The sequence below is a fragment of the Amblyomma mixtum genome, chromosome 1 (genome assembly GCF_055824585.1).
Source record: "Amblyomma mixtum isolate Tamu chromosome 1, ASM5582458v1, whole genome shotgun sequence".
In the NCBI taxonomy this organism is placed as follows: Eukaryota; Metazoa; Arthropoda; class Arachnida; order Ixodida; family Ixodidae; genus Amblyomma; species Amblyomma mixtum.
Window position 1 is genome coordinate 246,002,360 of NC_143012.1, and position 19,797 is coordinate 246,022,156.

Sequence of the window (19,797 nt, forward strand, 5' to 3'; positions counted from 1 at the left end):
AGAAAGAAGTTAGATTACTCACCGAGTACCTCGCAAGCAGCGGCAACCAGCTTCAGGGTCATGTCGTCTGTGTACACCTTGTGCATCAGGAAGGAGGCCCCGTGCATAGCAATGCCGGACTTCTCGCTGCGTGCGAAAGAACGTGCACACAGACAGTCTTATAATTGGAATCTTACTTTTTCTTTTCTGTATGCTTTGATATTAGAATGCAATTTTGCTTAATTTTACGAGGAAAACAACACTGGGTTAATTCCATTCAAAATCCTCCCCTTCCACTTCCTTGCCGTTTTGTTTTTGACTCCGAACTCAGCATCATTGATTCGCACCGACACAGTGAGTTATTTAACCTAGTACATTGTGCTGATCCATTAATCGTTGCGTCAACTTATTGCGAGGTGTTTACATCTTCAGGGGTGGTGAGGATTTAGGGAGGGCACATTTCTTTTAGGCCACATAGCTAATGTAGAGCAGAATTTCAGGATATTGACTCACAGAAGCGTCTTCCATGTTTCCGCTCCAAACTTTTTCGTGACAAGGTCTTCCAGGGCACAGTGGATAAAACCGTACTGCATAGACACAAAATGAAGGCTCGAGCATCATAAAGTACTTCAGTATTGATTGTGGTTATGAAAGTATAGTTTTCTTTCTGCTGAAAGCGGCTCCAAAATAAATATGTTAGGCAATAATTTGAGTGCTTTGGTGTAGGTTCTGAGTACATTGTGTGGCTCGTACAGTCGGGGACAAAAGTCTCCGGACCACGTGTTCCTCTAACGAAGTCGATAGCTCTGCTATTAGTCGGCAGCTGGAGACCACACTTGTGGAGGTAAAAGTTAATTTTTTGTTCTTTCATCTCCACATGTGCGGTCTCCATCCGCTGCCTGATAGTAGAGCTATAAGCTTTGTTTGAGGAACACGTGGTCCGGAGACTTTTGTCCCTGACTGTACATTTTGAATTTCTGTGGGATTAAGTGTTTTGCAAATGTCTCAGTTGTAAACTAGTAATGTTAAGTGTGAAAAAATTCCGGATACTTTAGCATGAAGAAAAAGTAGCAGACATATGACCAAGCACTAACTGGTTTATTCAGGCTTCTATAAGCGGCTGATGATGCTATGCTGTCTATACTAGTACTAATATAGCAATTTATAGCTCAAAACCACCCATGGTAGCTATCATTGTTCCGTGACATCTTTCATAAGTATCAAGGAAAGAGGTATATGTAGAGTTATGTCTTCGCGTGGTAATGAACTTGTATAAGGGTGTCTTGTCTAAAACTCACCGAAACAAAAATAACAGTATAAAGGCTCCGATAAGACCATCACCTTCAACGAAGAGGCGGTTTAATAAAATAGCCCAAGACCACCTAACCAAAACTCGCACTCGCGGAGCGTGGGCGCCATCGCCCGTGTCGGACAAACAGCACTATTAAGAGAATTCCGCGCAAGTTTTTCTTTGATGAATGAAGAGTCTGGAGGCCCCACACCCACCAGACGGTGCATGGTCGGGCAATCGGATAAGACCGCACGAACGGTGCAGCCAATTATTTATGATGAAAGATCATTTGGTCACGGTAAACTGTCCCTTAGCAAAAACTAATACGTTTGGAATATACGGAGGTCTATTTAAAATGTATTTTAAACATATTTTGTATTCATGAATTCACTAAAAATATGTAGGAAATACGTTTCTGAAGTTTCATGCTTGGTATTCGAAATATATTTTTAAAATGTGCCAAAAATACCTCACTTAAAGCATACTTCGAGCACTTTTCAAATACATGAAAAAATATGCATGCAGTTTTAGCATCTTGTCAGTGTATTAAAAGTGTATTTTCGGAAATATGAAATTAATTCATCGAAAGTATACTTCAATTCTAGAAAACGGGCAGCCCTTGTAAACGTATATGTATGCAGTTTTAGCATCTTGTCAATGTATTAAAAGTGAACTTTCGTAAATATGAAATTAATTCATCCGAAATATATTTCAATCCTAACAAACGGGCAGTCCTTTTAAACGTCTTTGCACACTTCTAGCTGCCATGAACAGTCGAGTGCTCGAAATCGTGTTTCGGGAAATGGCATTTGCGTGTCGTCAATGTATTTGAAGTGTACTTCCGTAAATACGTAATTAATTCGTCCAAAGAACACTGAAATTCTAGCAAATTGGCAGTCCGCATTAGCATATTTGCAGCGCACTACAAGCTGTCGTTGAACAATCTAATGCTCAAAATCGAGTTTCGGGACATCGCATTTTGGTGCTGGCCATCTATTTAAAGTGTACTTTCGTAAATACGCAATTAATCCGTCTGAAGTATATTTAAATTCTAACAAATGGGTTGTCCGCGTAAACATATTTGCATTACACTTCAAGCTACCGTGGAACAATCTAGGGCTCGAAATGACGTTTCAGCGAAGAGTGAAATCTTTCCCTTTCTTGTCATCCTTTCGTTTATGGTAACTTCTAGCAGGAAGGTGATCACCACTTATACCCCTGCTACACGGGCGCTTCGAATGCCTTCCAGCCGAATGTCATCTAACGATGCTACATGTGTTCTGTCTAAGGGAGTGCTTGAAGATAATATTACGCCAATGAATATTAACCGCGTCAGCACGAAATTTCCCCGGGAGTGCGCCGATGAGGACGACTGCACTCATACTGTTGTTTACATCGCTTGTTTACATAACATAAAACGCAATCTGCGCTTTGGTTCTAATAAACAATCTGTTTTCTTTTTTACTGGTTGTACTCGTGATTGTTTACGCAGTGCTACAATGTGTGGGAAGCGATGATGCGATCGCACGCCTGAGAAAGCCGGGTTGTTGGCATCGCGCAGGACTGGCGCTTCTCGCTTCTTGTCCCGGCTTTCTCCGACGTGACCAGTACTTTTTTTTAAACTACTTTATCCAGAAGTATGTATGGCGACTGTTCGCTTTAACTGAAACGGCCTAACTTGTTATCCACAAGCTAGCGACGGCGACGACTGCTGCTGGCCGTAAAGCACGGCTCGGCAGTCTGGGTCACACCGGCGATTCCCGTTCATCGTACGCGTGCCCTGCGATGTAAGCAATAGTTGATTTCAGGTCACTGTTGCCAAAACTACACCTGGTGACCATTTGCATTCGCTAAAGCTTGTGATTCGCTCTTCACAACCGCCGAAATCACAGATCCAACCCTGCGAACTCGCTGGGCCTAGTCGTCGCGGAAGGGAACAGAGCCGTCGTCGATTGAAACTGATTTGGCAAGCGCTTATCGCTGGTGAGTGTTCAGGTATGCACACGTGAAATATAGCCGTTCGTTTTGCTCATTTAGAAGCGCGAGCATGCACACACCGCCGCCTCATCACCGTGCTCTCGCTCAGCCGCCGACAAGGCTGACCGTCCGCCGACCGGATTCGTCGGTGTCGTTGGCCTGAAAAACGTGTCCCTCTAGAATCATATTATAGTAAACTAGATATTTCACTATAATTACATGCTGTTGTTCAGCGTGATATATACTGTCGTTGTCGGACTAGTGTGACCGCCGTCGTCGTCGTCGCTGTACACTGAAAACGAGCTGAGGCTTTCGAATGCGTTTCGAAAGTGTCGTGCAGCACCGCGGCAGTCCATCGAGTCCGAATGTCATTCCTATTCTCGAATGCCATTCCACTCAATGTCATTCAAACATTTCCGTGTGAGAACGTGATAGCACTATACCAGCAAAAGCGCCTTGGGTACTTCTGGGTCCGAATAAGCCAGCGGAAAGGACCCCGTGTGGCAGGGCAGACCGGCTCCCTTACACGCCCATGTATCTGTTGGTTGACAGTTCGACTCCTGACCTGTGCCTGACGCAAGTTTCAACTAGCAATTCCGTTCTCAATTAATCCCAGATTCGAACGCGATCAGTAGGGTACTTCTGCGATAATTTGGAAGCCCACAGTATTTGCGCAAAAAAAGGTATCACCGTGCAAAATAGTGCGTCGCTTTCGCTGGGTATATATACGGCAAGCCAAGTATAGCGCTTGTCGTAGGATTTGTTGTTTGCTGTGTCGCTGTCGTCTTGGTATGCTGTATGTAGGTATCTGCCGTTCCCTTTCAATCACGTGACGTTATAATATCAGACTCCTGTTGATTAATGATAAATACCCGTGTACGATTTGTTCTCCAGTTGATGAATTAACCCGTGTCATTCCATGGAGCCGCCCAGTAGACTTTTTTTTAAGCCCGAGTAAACATATTTTTAATGTATTAAATGTATATTTTTAGTATATTTCTAATGTATATTTTTATTATATTTTTAATGCATTATAAATATGCTAAGCGGGCAAAAATGTACTTTTCACGTATTTTTAAGAGCGTTTAAAATATTATTCCTAGTATACTTAGACAGCATTCGTATTGCAGTTTAAGCATAGGGACAAAAAAATGCGAAATAAATATGAAATTAATACAATATGTTTGAAATGCATTTTTAGCACATCCTCTTTTCGCTAAGGGGTATAGTATGCTTTTGGCGTGTCTAGTTTTGGGGACTGATAAGAATACAACAGAAAGTGCTTGCTAGGTCTGGAGCAACCAGCGTGAGGTAGACAACTCTACGGGTAAGAGGAAAAGTTAGTTAACGAGCAGTGCCCGTGTGGAAGCTCTATATCATCCTCTGCTTTCCCTTCACTGGTCATTATTTTATTCCTCCGAGTTGCTGCCCCAAAATGGAGCGGGGGAGAAAGGGGTGGGGAAGTAGACTCTCTGCTTTGTTTGGCAGGAAAGGATATCAAAGAAAAAGAAAGGAAACAAGTGGACGCGCACATATGAGTAGTGCTTTTCATGCAGGCGTCCTTCTTGGGCTGGCTGTGTGCGGTTATGTTGGTCCAGACCTCTTACAGAAGTTTTACCACTTATTTTGTTTTCCTGCAGGAGGCTATATGAGATGCAACTCATAGGATGCTGAAAGAGTACAGTTCCCGAAACTGTGCGAGCACTGTGGTGGTTTAATGCAATAAACTTAGGGTCCGATGAAAAGAGCAGAGGGCATTGAATGTTAGGCAGGTTTCGTGGTCTGTATAAATACGTTTTGATGTACTAAAACCAGGAACTTCATCCACTCTATTTCGGGCACTTTGCAGCGATATTTAGTGGTGCGAGAGTTGCGTAGTCGATGTAGACTGTAAAAAACTTTTGTTTTTGCGTTGTTGCTTTCCTGGAGAGGCATTATCCATGAAGCGCAACGTGTGTCAGTTTCTTTTCTTCTTTAGAGTATTTTGTAACTTCTTTAATGTATCATCCCTATTCATATTCTATCACGTAAACATCGTTTTGTAAATTTCAACTGGAATAGAAATCTCTGCTACCAGATAACTCTGATCTTGTAGAAAAGCAATGCGTTCCATGGGTGCTCAGTTCAGTTTGAAGTGATCACACGCCTCGCACAGGCATAAGAAAATAAATCTCTGATTGCCTACTCAAAGATTTCTTCATATAATACTGCGGCTGAGGTATTTCCGATTTGCAACAGACAGCATTTTTGACCAAAATATTTTTGCATGATGTTTTTTAACTTTATTTCGACCGGGCACCAGCTCTTGAGGTAGTGGCAGAGTGATGGATGCCTTCTACTCGTCCCAACTAATCGCTTCCGGTATTGTGCAAACAATGATTATAAAAAACAAACAGGGCGCGTATATTCCCAATTTACTGGATATGTCGCCATTCCAAGCGTTGAAAACGAGAACTGTTATTTATTTATAAAAATATTCAGGAATAGCGCAGTATGTATCAGGTTTACAGATATCTTATTCCCGAGTTTTTAAAATCTGAGTACGCAGACACCTCGAGCATATTGTTTCCTTTCCTTGGCGCTGAAGGGGTGCTGTTCAAATTATGTGACCCAATTTAATCATTTTGCGATGCAGTAGGGAACACCTCTCTTAGCACCGATCCATTCGTTACAATTCTTCTGTAAAGCGTGCACCAAACACAATTATAGTAATAACGCAATGAAGACAATTTTACGGTGACTTCGGTGAACCATTTCCGATCTGTCGGCTAATCTGCGATGTTAAGCACTGCCGCACTGTTGGAGGCATCTTAAACACCATACGACTCCGTAGTTTAGTGCCAAGAGATGTCCATGGTGTTGTCAAGTGGGCAATCACAGATAACATAAAAGTTGTGCATGTCTCCAAAAACTTCGAACAGGGCACGACGCGTAGTTCTCCTGTTCAGTGCTGACATGTTCAGTGGCGAATCCTTCAAATGTCCGAAATTCAAGGTCACCCTGATAATGGTTTAAGACGTGAGACAAGGGCCGTGAGGCGACAAGCAGCTGGCGGTGAGAATGTGTGCCTGTGTCCTCTAGTGTCCTCTAGCAGTTCTCATGCTGAGCGCTCTGCGTTACTAGCGGCCACAAAAAACCTCATGGCGTCTATACCGTAAGCTATAAAGACACACAGCACTCATAAGTGAAGCACAGCATAGCAAGGAATGCTAACGCAGAGCGTTTAAATTTAAACGAATGCACTTAACTCAAGTGTTTGTGAGAGAGAAAGAGAAACATGTCATTTTCCTATTAACAGCTTGGAAGCTTGGGCTGGAGCATCAGGAGCCCTGTAGGTGTGATTGTTTAAAATCTCGTGTACGCGTTTCTGTTTTTCGGCTGTGGATGCTCTGCTTCCAGGCATGCGCCTTTGAAAGGGGCACACAAATAGTTTTGCTGTTCATTGCATTAATATTTACAACTCATATTTTCTTCGCAGTGTTGCTCGCACCTCTAATTTAACAAGTTGGTAGAGTCTGTCTACCACCGTGTTTTTGAAAGCGAGGCCTGGTTGCATTTGCGGTTGCACACATTTAGTTCGTCTCTCTAATTAATGCAAGTGGCCCGGCAGCCACGCTCATGAGGAGTGGTGAGGTACAGAAAAGCTGTTTGTTATCTTCAGACCAGCAGGCGTGCGAGGCAGTAATAAATGCGAGATTCTGAGCGGCTGTGCAATTAGTCTTGTGTGCAGTGCCTCCTTCGCTCATGCCTCAGAGTAAGTCGTTGGATTTCGGGCACTCTTCTTTGCCCGTGCATATTTTGTAAGCAAGCTCTTGGGACGTTATGCTGTCTCAAACCGTGGCTTCTGCGAAAGGAAAAAAAAAACGAGATTTAACTTGCACTGAGCATAGATTATGTTCGCGATCCAAGGGCGTAAGCTTGAGATAACAACACAAATTTTTATTTCGTGCTAAGCAGAATCTAGGGAAGTATTCCGTCGCTGAGGCTGCTTCGTTGAGCTCCTGAGCACGAGTTCCTGACTGCAGTCCGTCTTCGCCGCCAGTGCTGTGTTACAGGCCACAGACATTCATCGGCGAAGCTGCCATTGCAAAATATAAGGCACACTCGGGCGTTTGGCTGCTGATCCCAAGGTTTGGGGACAAAATACCAGCCACGGTGGCCGCATTTAGATGGAGACGAAATGCAAAGAGACCGTTAACCTTGCGAAGTCAGCGCAGTTCAAAGAAATCTAGGTGGTCTAAATTAAACTGGAGTCCTCCACCAGGGCTTCCCTCACAGCTTATATGTCACTTCGTATGGTCCAGCCTCACATGCCAAACCGTGACACTTTTCTATTCTAACAAATTCAAACTCTATCTCATTCAAAAATTTTGTTATTTGCACCTCTGTACTTATGACTGCCTAGCCGCTTACTTCCTTTAGGTGAATGTTGAAAATTTGCAGTGGCAAAAACCATCAAGTGCAATTGGCGGTGCATGCATTGACGGTAAGTGCAGACAGCGGTAACAACCGCTTGCATCACAAATTCAGCCGACAGCGTAAAGCGTTCAAAAAATTGCGACAATCCGCTTCGTGTCGTCAGATACGCGCCCACGCTCAAGGTTATGTACTCTAGGCTGTATTTCGGGAATATGGGAAGAAGCTTATTCGGCGATGCGTTAATCGGTGAGTCTTTGGCTCTGTTTTCGGCTGCCATGCCTCGAATTAGAAGGTGTCCTATGCCTGTGTGAGTGTCGTAGAGGGTGAAGCGCACAATGAAGGAAGAGGCGCACAGTGAATGTGTGCAATAGTAACCTACAATGAACGACTTGAACATGAGCCACGGGGATGTTTTCTCATGCGTTCATGTAGAATGGTCCATTCGCGCTGCTCTGACTTTGCAGTGGTTCCCTCAGACACATAAAGGTTGTGCTCACCTCAGTAAGTATATCGGTCTAAGCGCTTCCTTTTCTAGCCTCTAAAGCACTAGAGGCGGGTTTATATAGGAAATTCCGATGGAGAAGACGCAAAATAAAAATAAGAATTATAGGGTAGTATACTAGTAATTTGCGCAGCCTTGTGCTGCCGAAGAAACTGTAGACTTCATTCCGAAACGCACAACTCGACTTAAAGGGCCAGCAAAAACGCGAAGCCATGATGATTGAACCATAAGCCGGAAAATGCCTTCAAGAAGGAATGGCCGTCTCTAGTAAATATAATTTTGATGAGCTTACATTCTGTATGTTCTTTTTGACAAGTAAAATCGCTTTGAAGAGTACATCAAGATAGAACTACAGGCAAACACTGACTATACGGACAGCGCCTTCACGATGCATTAAAAGCAGAAAGTTGCCTAAAAAAAAACATCAATGAAGGGTCTCAAGTGGCTACTTTTTCTCTCAAGACCATCCCCTTGCCAGGATAATGCTCTTTCCGGGATAAGATGTTGCCACTTTCGCTCACCGGAAACACTAAGATGTCTTCTTTTACCCGTAAATTAACAAAAAATATTGGTGAAGATCAGGTTACGCAGGCGCAAAATTTCGAACACAAAGATACGATATTGCGTCAGGAGACGTTTTCTATCAAGTTTCATTTGCAGGCGTTTAAGTGCAACATATTTTAATATTAGTTGAAATGTTGTCGGAGGAGACAATCGGCATTTACAACCGGATCGACTGTAGTAAAGGTGCCTTTGCCGCAATCGTTGGGACGTCATCGAACCAAATGGTAAGTTATAGGAAGAACCTGTACTTGCCGGTGACGCCTACGTTATCAGGAATGTTCTAGACCAAGATAAACAAAAAAAATGGCTGAGGCTTAACTTGGTTAACCCTGGTCAGATGCGGAGCATATTGATGGCTGGGCTTGTTAATACATGGCTTTCCTTGGTTGAATACTTGATCATTTTAATACAACCACTAGAAGCCTTCGTCGTGGGGGAAGACAAGGGCATGGCTACAGCGGAACGCCGACTAACCCCGAGACGCGCGTTGGGTGGGCGCCTGGATTGCCACGGAAGCCGCGTCCGCCTGCTCGGTGGAGCGAGCGTTTCACCTACACCGAGTGTGAACGCGCGTTCGAAATGCGCGGGAATGCCGCTCGAGGACATTCCGGTGTCTGGGCGATGGCATCGTTCTCCCTCTCCCAGCGCGTGACGGCGATCTGTCGTGACGTCATGTGTCACGTGGTATGTCACGTGGTGTGTCGTCACTGTACCACGTGGTCTGCACGGCGTGCAACCACAGCGACGGCGCGAGGTGGACCCTCATCTTCCTCTGTCGTGACGTCATGTGGCACGTGGTGTGCACGGCGCGTAACCACGGCGAAGGGCTGTAGTGTACCTCTAGTAATATGCTTCGCATAAAAAAAAGAATTGTTGCAGTCCAGGTTAGCTGGTCGATCATGACGTCATTGTGCACTTCAGCCCTGACACGACCAACGCCGAAACAGCTGGTCCAAAAGGTTTGCAATTATTTTTTCACGCTGTGCACTGTCGTTTTGAGCTCATTTTTATGTTACTAGGCTGGTAGTGCTCCTTAAAGGAAACAAATACCAGATCACCCTAAAAAAAATTGTGTACGTAGCCCTTTAATTTGACGTAAGCAACGTTGAATATTGAAAGAAACCGGTATTTTTGTGTGCTGTGGGGAGCACAGTACGCATTTTCGACGACAAGTACTTCGGATATGGTATAGTTTTCAAATTTCAAGAATTGGTAAACATTTGGTCACAAAGTTTTACTACTTTCATACGGGCGTCCATCTAAGTCATAGTAATATTACAAAAGCCATATATGCTGGCGTATTTTGTAGCAATTCGTTTAATATTTCATTATATGCCTCTTGGCCACTGTCCAGTGCACCCAGCAGTAACTTTGCTGGATAACTGTAAAACCACGACACTGAAGATTACAGTTATCGTTTATGGTCACTTGTTCCGATCCGTGGCCCCACTGACAAAAGCACGCCACCACTGCCTCGAAGTAATTAGGCACATCAGTGCGGAACCATTAACGCCTGCCGCTTACGGTAACACGATACCGGAAGCACGTAAGCACAGATGCTCCGGCGCATGGCTATGGAGGCAGCTGAGTGCGCCCGAGCGTGAAACCTGCTTCGTGAAGAACGCCGCAGCCGAGGGACGCCGAGAAAGGGCAAAATTGCTCGAGCGCGATTAACGGTCCTGGATGGGCTGGGAAATATTGTTTTGTTTATTTTTTAACGGCTCACACTAATTAATGCCGTTCCTGGAGTTGAAGCAGAATGAAAAGCCTCGTGCTGTGACCAGTGACGAACTACTCGCACGCGGGAAACCTCACGCAGAAAGCAATGATCCTTTTACCATTGTAGAGGGCTGACCGCACGTTGTGAGTGACAGCCGTGAGCCGTGATACTGCTGAGGAATACTGAAGTGAATTGAAAAGTGTTCTTAAAAGACCGCTCCCCCACATACTCTTTCTCTTGTGGTCTCGCTGTTGACACATGTGGTTTCGCTGTTGACACGTGGCTCAGTATAGTGTAGGTTTCTCCGCTGTCCGCATACTTCGGCAGCCATAAAGAGAGGAGGAATTTGCGCTTCACTGCACGGATTTCGTGGCCCAGTCGAGCCAGCTTTCGCGAGGCACGAATGCAAGAAGCAATTTGCTGCAGCGGTTAACACAAAGCTAGACGCCTTGTTCAGCTCCCGACTAATCTGTCACTTCTCATGTGTCACCCTGTCTTGCTGTCCGTGCGTCTTTTCACAGAAAGGACTATTACACTTGAATCACACTACATGAAAACAGTGCAGTTAATAGTAACATGCTTTCCCCAAGCTGGATGCTGCACGCAGCGAAGTCTATATATCTATACAGAAGTTAGGATTCTCTTTTGGAACTGACGGCTGAATTCATGCTTACGGGATCCCAACACCTACAATATGCTTGTTTTATTAATTCAGAGTCGATAGTTCTTCGAGAGCGATTGCGAATCCCTTGTACTGGAATTACTCATTACAACATAGTAAACCATATACCGGAGAAAAAAGCCAGTAATGGCAAACCACGCCTTGAACTAAGTAGATTTAATATAATGGAGGCATTCCCCATGGTACTGTACTTCGAATTAAAACACATGCTTAATAAGGAGCCGCTAATATAAAACTCACAGGGAAGTAAGATGTTTCCTTTAAGCTTGCAGTGGTTCCGTTTCTAGTGCAGAATAGCTTCGTCTCTGCAGCACTACTGCGCGCCTGTCTGTAGCGCAATGGCAGTAGCGGCGAAACCTGAAATGGGCAGCTGTTTATTTCAATCTTGTACACACACGTGTTGAAGCATATGCTCGTGTTTTTTTTTTTTCTGAAAGAAGTGACTGCTTGATGTCACATTTCCAAGACTCTTTCGTGCATATGAAGAAGAACTGCTGAAGAGATTTCCAAGCAGTAAATAACTCGACCTTGCTGACCAAAGCTGCACACTCCATAGGGGATGTTCACGCGTTGGAAAATGTTCTCTTCCTTGATGCCTTTTAACGTGCCATTCGTGTCACAGATTTTAAAATGGTTAATAAACCATTATAATAGTTGCCCGATAAAGGTGAAATCACTATTTTAATGCAAGGGTATCGGATGAAGCCAGACATCTAGCATACCGCAAAAGCGAACAAAGATAAGATGACTCTGCATGAGCTTTCACTGAAGGAAAAGACGGGCGGGGAGAGTAGCGACAACGGAACACTGATTTCAATATGGCGGATGGGTAGCGCTGCCGTTCATTACAGGCGGCCCTGCAGTAACGACGGCGCAACTTACTGCGGTTGACGCCGCGGTAGACAATGAGAGCAAAAATGAAATGAGGAGGAAAAGGCGATCGAATAAAGGGAACAGAATGCTAGCGTTGGGAGCTAGAGAGAAGGGAACGAGTTTAGTGACGCGTGTTAGGAAGTGGTTTCTTGCTTGCAACAGTTCTCGGAAAGCTCTGTTGGTGGCGGTGTTAGCGCAGAGACGCGCGACGCTCGGGTGGCGAAAGCCTTGCTTCAGCCGGCTGGCTCGAGCTAAGCGCTCGGCGTTGATTAAACTCCGTCCGCCTTCGCGGCCACTCACTCCCCTCCTCCTAACGTCCTTTTTTACTGGCGTTTCGTAGTGGTTCCGAATAAAGCTTCCGCCCCCCCCCCCCCCCCCCCCCCCCCTTTAACGCCCTCGAAACGGTGATTCCACTCGGGAGCATAGTAAATACAGGTGGAGTCGTCTTCCTCCCGCCTTCAGCTCTCCAGTGTAACCCGGTGTTTTCTTGGCGCACACGAGCAAATGGGACTACGTGGTGGTATGGCTAGCTATTTTAACGGAAAAGGCTTTTGACGACAGCAGGCTTACATTCGAAATAATGGTTTCTGTTAATTTTTTGAGCGAACGAGGATTGTTTACCATTCAAACAAAAAACAAAGTATACAGATTGTTGAAGCCTGCACTCTGGCACCCGCCGTGGTGGCTTAGTGGCTTTGGCGTTTGGCTGCTGATCGCAAGGTTGCGGGTTCAATCTCGGCCACGGAGGCCCTATTTTGAAGGAGGCGAAATACAGAAGCACCCGTAAGCTGTGCGATGTTAGGGCACGTTAAAGAACTCCAAGTGGTCTGAATTAATCCGATGCCGTTAAAACGGCATCCCTCGTAGCCTGTGGCTTTTCGGGATGTGGAATCCCGCAGTCCTACGCGTCTTGCATCTCTTTAAGAAAGAAAGAAGTTGCTTTTCTTAGAGTCGTAATGTGACCGAGATGCCTGAGATTGGGAAGCTTTATAAATTTAGCCTTATGAAACGAACTCGTTTACAACGTTGTTTGTTATTTATATAGCTCCTATTTTTACATGTGGGTGCCTATTTATTTATTTATTTGTGATAATGCCCTCAGGGCCCTAGGGCGTTATAGAGGGGGTGGGTGAAAAAAAGAAAAAAATGCTTAGGTTGGTGTGAATTCAGCTTTCACTTCAAGGATTATTCAGAACTAAAAGTTACAATTACCTATTTCGCCTGAACCTTGTTTTTTTCTGCGTTCTTTAGCGCGTGTTATTTCAGATTTTTTTTTTTCTCTGCTATGCAACTTCGCAAATCACTGCCTCCACTAGCTGCGCATAGCTCATGCCTCTGGATAGCAATGTGAAACTAAAAAAAATAGCTAAACAAGCTTCGGATCATACATGAACAAATGTATATTTCAAAGCCAGACAATGGGCTTGCTCAATCTTCCAGGTTCAACATTTCGTATATTTTAGACATTCAAAATAAAAGTAAAAGATTTAGCTGAGAAACAATTTTATCTGCACTGCCTCTACTCATGCATGTACAGGAACCGATGCGCATTTATTTACGTAAACACAAGGAAGAAATATGACGATGATGATGTTTAAAGAGTATAGTTATTATCAATTCCAACAATCAAGCCTCAAGGACTCAATGTTACTTTTAATATCAACACTGTGACATTAGCGTTCGAAAGCTGAGCCATAGGCGGTATTTTCGTTTAATTCAGCAGTTTTTTGCGTTATGATGAGCATAAAGTGCCACAGCCAAGCAGATTTGGCGACATGCATTACATGATGGAAGTATGCTTAACGGCCTAGTATCCACAGAGTGGTAACTCTTCAGTCTCAACAGTAAGCTGCAGGTCTACTGGCAACACTTAGAAAATCACGCAAAGTAGTTGATGTTTCAAAGAAACAGAGGTATATTGGCGGTAGGACACTGCCATGAGCGCTGCGCTGGTCTACAAAATGATATATCCAGCGCAAAATTTTCGTACTGATGTAAAGCTCTTCATGGACGAATGCTTCCTGTAGTTGCTAAGGCAATGCCATGACATCTTGAAGAAAAAGAATGTGCTTAATCAAAATAAGATGACTCTAAGATCCTCTTCTTTTATTTGTATTTTTTTCTTTCTTCTTATTGATTGCACTATGATTCCTGCCAAATAAAGAAATGCAGATCCTGACACTCGCATTTTTTTCGCTTGACAATGTGAACGCGCCCAGCCATGCGTTAAAAAGCAACGATACAAAATATTCTTGCAATGCCTCGTTGTCGAACGGACTGGGTTAGCGGTTATAAAAGGTAAGCGTCTGAGCACATCCGGGGCGTTGCACATAGGCCAGCGCGCTGAAAAATGCGTAAGTCTGGTGGTAAAAACATCACCGTTCCAGGTACGAAATGTAATACAAGTTGTAGTACAAAGTATAGCACGAGGTATATCCCCGGTGCTATCCTATTTCAGCAGAGTAAGCTTTGGACACACAGTTCCTAGGCAGATAGAGTACCGCTTGGAGCTCCAAAAGCCGCGGACTGAACGATGCGATTTCAAAGTTCGCACCTTCTTCTGCTCTTGCAGACTCCTTTGCATCAATTTTCGACTGTTTCTCCCTATGTTGCTTCGTACTTTCCTGCTGCATTTGATTTTTTTTTTTGAGGAGCACTGCTTCGCAAAATAAGGCATTGTTTTACATTGTGCGCCCAAAGTGTTAACAGACGTGGGAGTATCGGTAGCTGGAATGTGTCATACCCTTTTTTTTTCTCTTGTGTTTCCTTTTGCCAGAAAAAATTTCCTTTAGCGGTCGTTGCTTTGTAACGAGAGAAAGAAAGCCCAAGTGCAGATAGATATTTTAAGAAGGAAGGAACAAAAACGCACACATTTCATACGAAATGTGTTATTTGTGGTTCCCTTAGTACTATCTTCTAACCTCTTAGTACTTTCTCTTCTTATCTCTTCGCCTACTTTTTGTTTATTGCTCTACCCGGAGAAAATATGAAAGGAAGCTGCACTGGGAAAACGCACGTTTCCCGCTAACTGCACATACGTCATTCAAGGAGACGTCTTTTGCCACTGGGAGCCCAGCACAAATTTTAGTTTACATTCGCATACGTGTGTCTCGTGAATCTATGAATGAAATAATGTTCGTTGTTGTATTCGCGAATGTCTATGGCGCCCCGGTCTTCAAAAATCTTGGCGACTCGGAGTCGCTTCAGAATTGCACGTCAGAATTCTCACCACTTGTTTCCTGTTTCTGCCGTCAGCTTCCAGGTCTCTAAGGTAAAAAAAAAATGTCTTCACTGAAAGGCATGAAGAAACAAAGGTCAAGCAAAACGATGAGGTCTATCTAAATTCCACGACCAAACAGCTGCCGGTGCGGAATCAGCTATCAATTTACCAATTGGAAAATTCTCAATAGTAGTTGCTTCGCAGAAACCTTTTGCGTCTCGACCAAAATAAACGGATTTTTAAGAGATGAATTATAACCTTAATACCTTTGGGCGTGCCTTTAATATTCCCCATGCCCACATTTCTTATATCACAATGACATTGACATACAAGAACAGGATATCGCACCGCGGGAGCTCCTGTTTCAGCTTACGCCCTTCGAAACATCGATACTCAATGATGTGCAAATGCGTGATCTGTGTGATGACTATTTTTTTGCCAGCAGTTACTAGAAACGCACTTCAGGAATAATTTTGCTAACTACTCGTCATATATTGTCCACCCTGATGTGGTAAACTACGTGTGCGCACATTTTTTATGCTCGATTTGTTGCAACAAAAAACAAGAACGTTTTGATGGACAATGTAGTGAAGAGCAGAAATAAACTAACCAGACCGTTACTAACCAGCCGGGCCTTGTGGGCCGGCGCTTCCATCAAGTACAGCAGGATTATCTGGTGCGGCATTACTCTTCAGGCTGGTTTCATGCCGGGAAAGTATAGCTGCGTTACATGATTTCAGTGTTCTTTGTAGGCCTTTCCGGGGGCCTGCTTATGATCCTTCACCCCTTTATTATCGTTGTTTCGTGTTGCAGAAACCAAATAAGTGTGGTGGTAATCTGCGGCTTAGAAATGCATTTATGGGAAATAAAATGGGCCTTGACCAACATAGCGGAGCGGCACGAAGCAGCAACCTTAAAAAAAATTAGCGGCTCAAAACTATAACAAAAAGCCGCTCTCAGGGCGCATGTACAGCAGGCTCAGGGCACATGTGCGTTCATAAGACAAATATCTCCACTTAATATATACTAATAAGAAATACATGTATGTAGGCTTTTAAACTGTAGTTGTCGGTAAAGCGTGCTTTGCCGCCTTTTGATCTATTATGAGGAGAAGCCTGTCTTCTCAATTTGCGCTTTCCATGAACGCTTCGTCCTTCGCTGCAAATGTTGACCAGCGAGCACTATTCGGTTTGTTTTGGTTTATGAGGTTGAACGTCCCAAACCGACTCGGGCTATGAAGGTCGCCGTAGAGAAGGGCCCAGGAAATTTCAACCCCCTGGTGTTCTTTAAAATGCAGTGACATCGCACAGTACATGGACTTCGAGTGTTTCGCGTTCATCGAAATTCCACCTCCGCGGCCGGGATCGAACCCGCGTCTTTCGGGTCAGTAGCTGAACGCCATAGCCACCGAGCCATCGTGGCGGCAGGAATGTTCGCTATAGCACAAAAAAATTCGGACATTTCATCAATATATTTATTTCGTTTTCAGTTTAAACAGTCTTTGAAAGCACGATGCAAGTGCTTATAAAGCGGACTTTGCAATTTAAAGAGGCACTTTGAGAAGAAACCATTCTTTCTTTTACAAATGCCTACCAATAAAATTATTTGTCGGTTTCTGCGACTTGCCCACCATTTATATATATATATATATATAAAAATTGGCCCTGTTACCAGTAAACTCTATCTTATAAGTACAATTCTCGAACCTCAATGGAGGAATATTTCCTATTTCAGCCTAGTTTTTCTAAATGGCTCATTTGAAGGCTTTTTTTTTTTGGAAGTTTAAGCTCGGCCATTACAATATTTAAAATATAGAAAATGCTGAGAGGAATGATGATCTCAAACAATTTATTGACACGCTTGCACAGTGCTTCTAAAACAGCAGCCTGTCTTATTTGCGCCTCCACTTCCTCCTAAACTGCTCATGACTCAACAATCCATGCTGCGTGCACGGGAATTACTGCACTTGCTCGTAAGTACTCATCAGTGGCGGCGCCACTTCGCTCCTTTAAGTGCTGTTTTGCCCATTCTCAGCAAGAGAGTAAATATAAATGTGGCTCATGGAGCTATAAAGCTGTTGTTAAGTACCGATCATTTTTTTTTGCGAGCCTTTCACATGCCTGGCGAAGAATCTATGATGTTGTCGGTCAGGACTTGCCGAAGCTATGGTCCCCGCACAAAGTTCTTTGTTTGCGGGTCGATCAGAAAGTAAGGCAAGAAAGCCAAGAGTTATGATTCTAGCTCACGAAGGGAAACAACAACAGTTTCTACTCTTGCTAATTATGTATGCCAATTTCGCACGGTGACTTTAACTCACTGTAATGGAAGAAAATGAGACACTAATTTTTCCACTGATGAAAGATGATGGGTATATGATGACCACAGAACGTATTATTGAGCTAATTTAGGCCATTTCCGCTAGATTCTTTGTTTCTTCACACACGCTTTGCATGAAAGCAGATATATTCGCAATTTGTTTTTTCAAATGCATAAGTCGCAGCGGCATTTTTTTCTCTCAATGAATAGAAAAAGCTACATGCTTGTATATGCCACTCTGTCAAGACCAGCATGTCGCTTGACGAACGCATATACAGTCTGCGTCACCCTTGTGTGGAGCCATGGGCTGCTTTCTATTTTCAGTCTTTATACATGATGCACATTCCTCAAGCGCTCCAAATAAAGTTGACGCAGACTGGACATAGGCTACAATCGTTCATTGGCTTGGTGACTTACAAAAATTTACTCTCTTTATTAGTTAAAAAAAAAAACTCTACATAAGCGACATTTCAGCGCCATCTAAGAAGAAATGCAGTGAAAATAACAAAAAGACTTCATGCCATGGAACAGTTTTCACCCCCTTTTCTTGGTGCCTTGCCTCAGCGCTCTTTTTCGGTAAAAACATAGATCGACTACCTCGAAGTTAAGTCTTGTAAAATGTCTTTGTGGGAACAATAGCTGGAGCTAGATTTTCACTCATTCTCCCAAATCCTGCATCTGCTAAGCTTTTCGAAGCGACAACAGGGATCTTGAAGCCTTAGGACTAAGGCTTACGAATGTCTTCATTTATTACTGCTTGAGCTAGGGTGTTAAAGAGACAGTGTACTACCTGCTATTACAGAACTTTGTGCATACAAGACGTAATGCACGCAAAAAGAAACACTATCGGCCTCTGCGAGCATCTCAGTTTTAGAGTGCTTAGAGCATGAATAATGGAAGCAGTATACAAGAAGGCAAACAGTGACCTTACCATTGTTTCTTGAGATAATTTTCAACAGTGATACGAGCATATCCGGCCTTCACGTCGAGTCACGAGGGTCACGTATTAGGGGCATCCCTTTTGCCCCAACGGAAAAGAATCCAGGAGAGGCTGATAATGAACACAAATTGAAAATAAGACGTCGTTCGTATGTTCAGTGTGTTATTCTGAATCTTCAGGTTCCTTAGATCTCTGCAGTTAAGTTTCTATTCGTAAAGCGGGGAGGTCCTTTCTCAGGCTTTCTTCATAAGAAACAAGTCAAGCTACGATGTCAAAGGCACATATAACTTCCTGGTGCAATCAGTGCGATTAGGTGCGTCTTTCACTTGCTTGTTAAGTTCACATAAATCACTCAACTTGCTGGTGTTGTTGGAGCATTCCGGTTTAAACTTGTTGGTTCAATGCACCGACGAATGAGTTTTCTTCTCTTTTCTTCAGCAAACACACCAATATCTCCTTCCAGCCAGCCTTGGTCGGAGAAGTCCACAAATCATAAAACACCCACAATATAAGGCATGACACGTTCTACCAAGCCAGTCACTACGACAGCTGCAGAATGTTATGAAAAAGTGTGAAACATAAGCTTCACAGGGAATCGCAATTTACGTTGAGCCACTCCACCAAAGTGCGTCGTACCACGCTGGGACGTCGTCTTTACCGCAACGGCGAAGCCTACTGAGTGAGACTGGAATAGCAAACTGCATGCCGCGATCGAACCCGCTGCGCGCACAAAGGTGTCCCAGCTACGGACACTCCGATCGAGCGCCGCTCGAAGTCTGGGCTCCGTTGGGCTCTACAGAAAAAAACGGGACTCGCGCTGCCGCCGAGGAGGGCGCAGTAGTCGGAAGTTTAGCGCCCTTTCCCTCGCCAGCCGTATGGCATTCCACCGCTGCTTCGCTTGCACGCTGCCGCCGGTGAAGTGCTGTATCGAATGGCATCGGTTTTCTCACCGCTGATGGGCGGAAATACGGCTGGTATATCGCCTTTTCGCCTGCGCCTTCCGGTTCCCTGCAATAAATCCCCAGGCAGGACGAGTGCCAGAATGCGGCTTTGTTGCTCGGATTTTATGTGTTATTGACCACTGGCGGCGCTTAGAGTGCGGTGAAATTTAGGGGGCCGCATTTTAGCGGTAAATACCTTGCATGCGGATCTGTGCTAATGACTTTAAGAACTTAGGCTAGCAGCCAATGAATAATTTATTTATTGTTATGCCCTATATTCGAATAACTACTGTGTGTAAATACTATTTTATCGGTGCTGTCACATTTCATCTTTTTGCATTTAGTTCGAGAGCTGCTACCAAAATACTTCAGT

General features: G+C 44.1%; 1 protein-coding gene across 1 annotated transcript in view; it reads right to left on the minus strand.

Annotated features, from left to right (window-relative positions):
- LOC149371406 (guanylate cyclase soluble subunit beta-1-like) overlaps positions 1 to 19,233 on the minus strand; it is a 42,509-nt gene extending 23,276 nt beyond the window's left edge. Inside the window, exons 1-3 of the mRNA XM_089585165.1 lie at positions 18,475 to 19,233; positions 493 to 566; positions 23 to 126 (exon numbers count right to left, since the gene is read on the minus strand). Of these exons, the coding sequence (XP_089441291.1) occupies positions 23 to 126; positions 493 to 566; positions 18,475 to 18,477 (181 nt within the window). The 5' untranslated portion in view covers positions 18,478 to 19,233. The remainder of the gene's footprint in view (positions 1 to 22; positions 127 to 492; positions 567 to 18,474) is intronic.
- Positions 19,234 to 19,797: the final 564 nt, after the last annotated feature.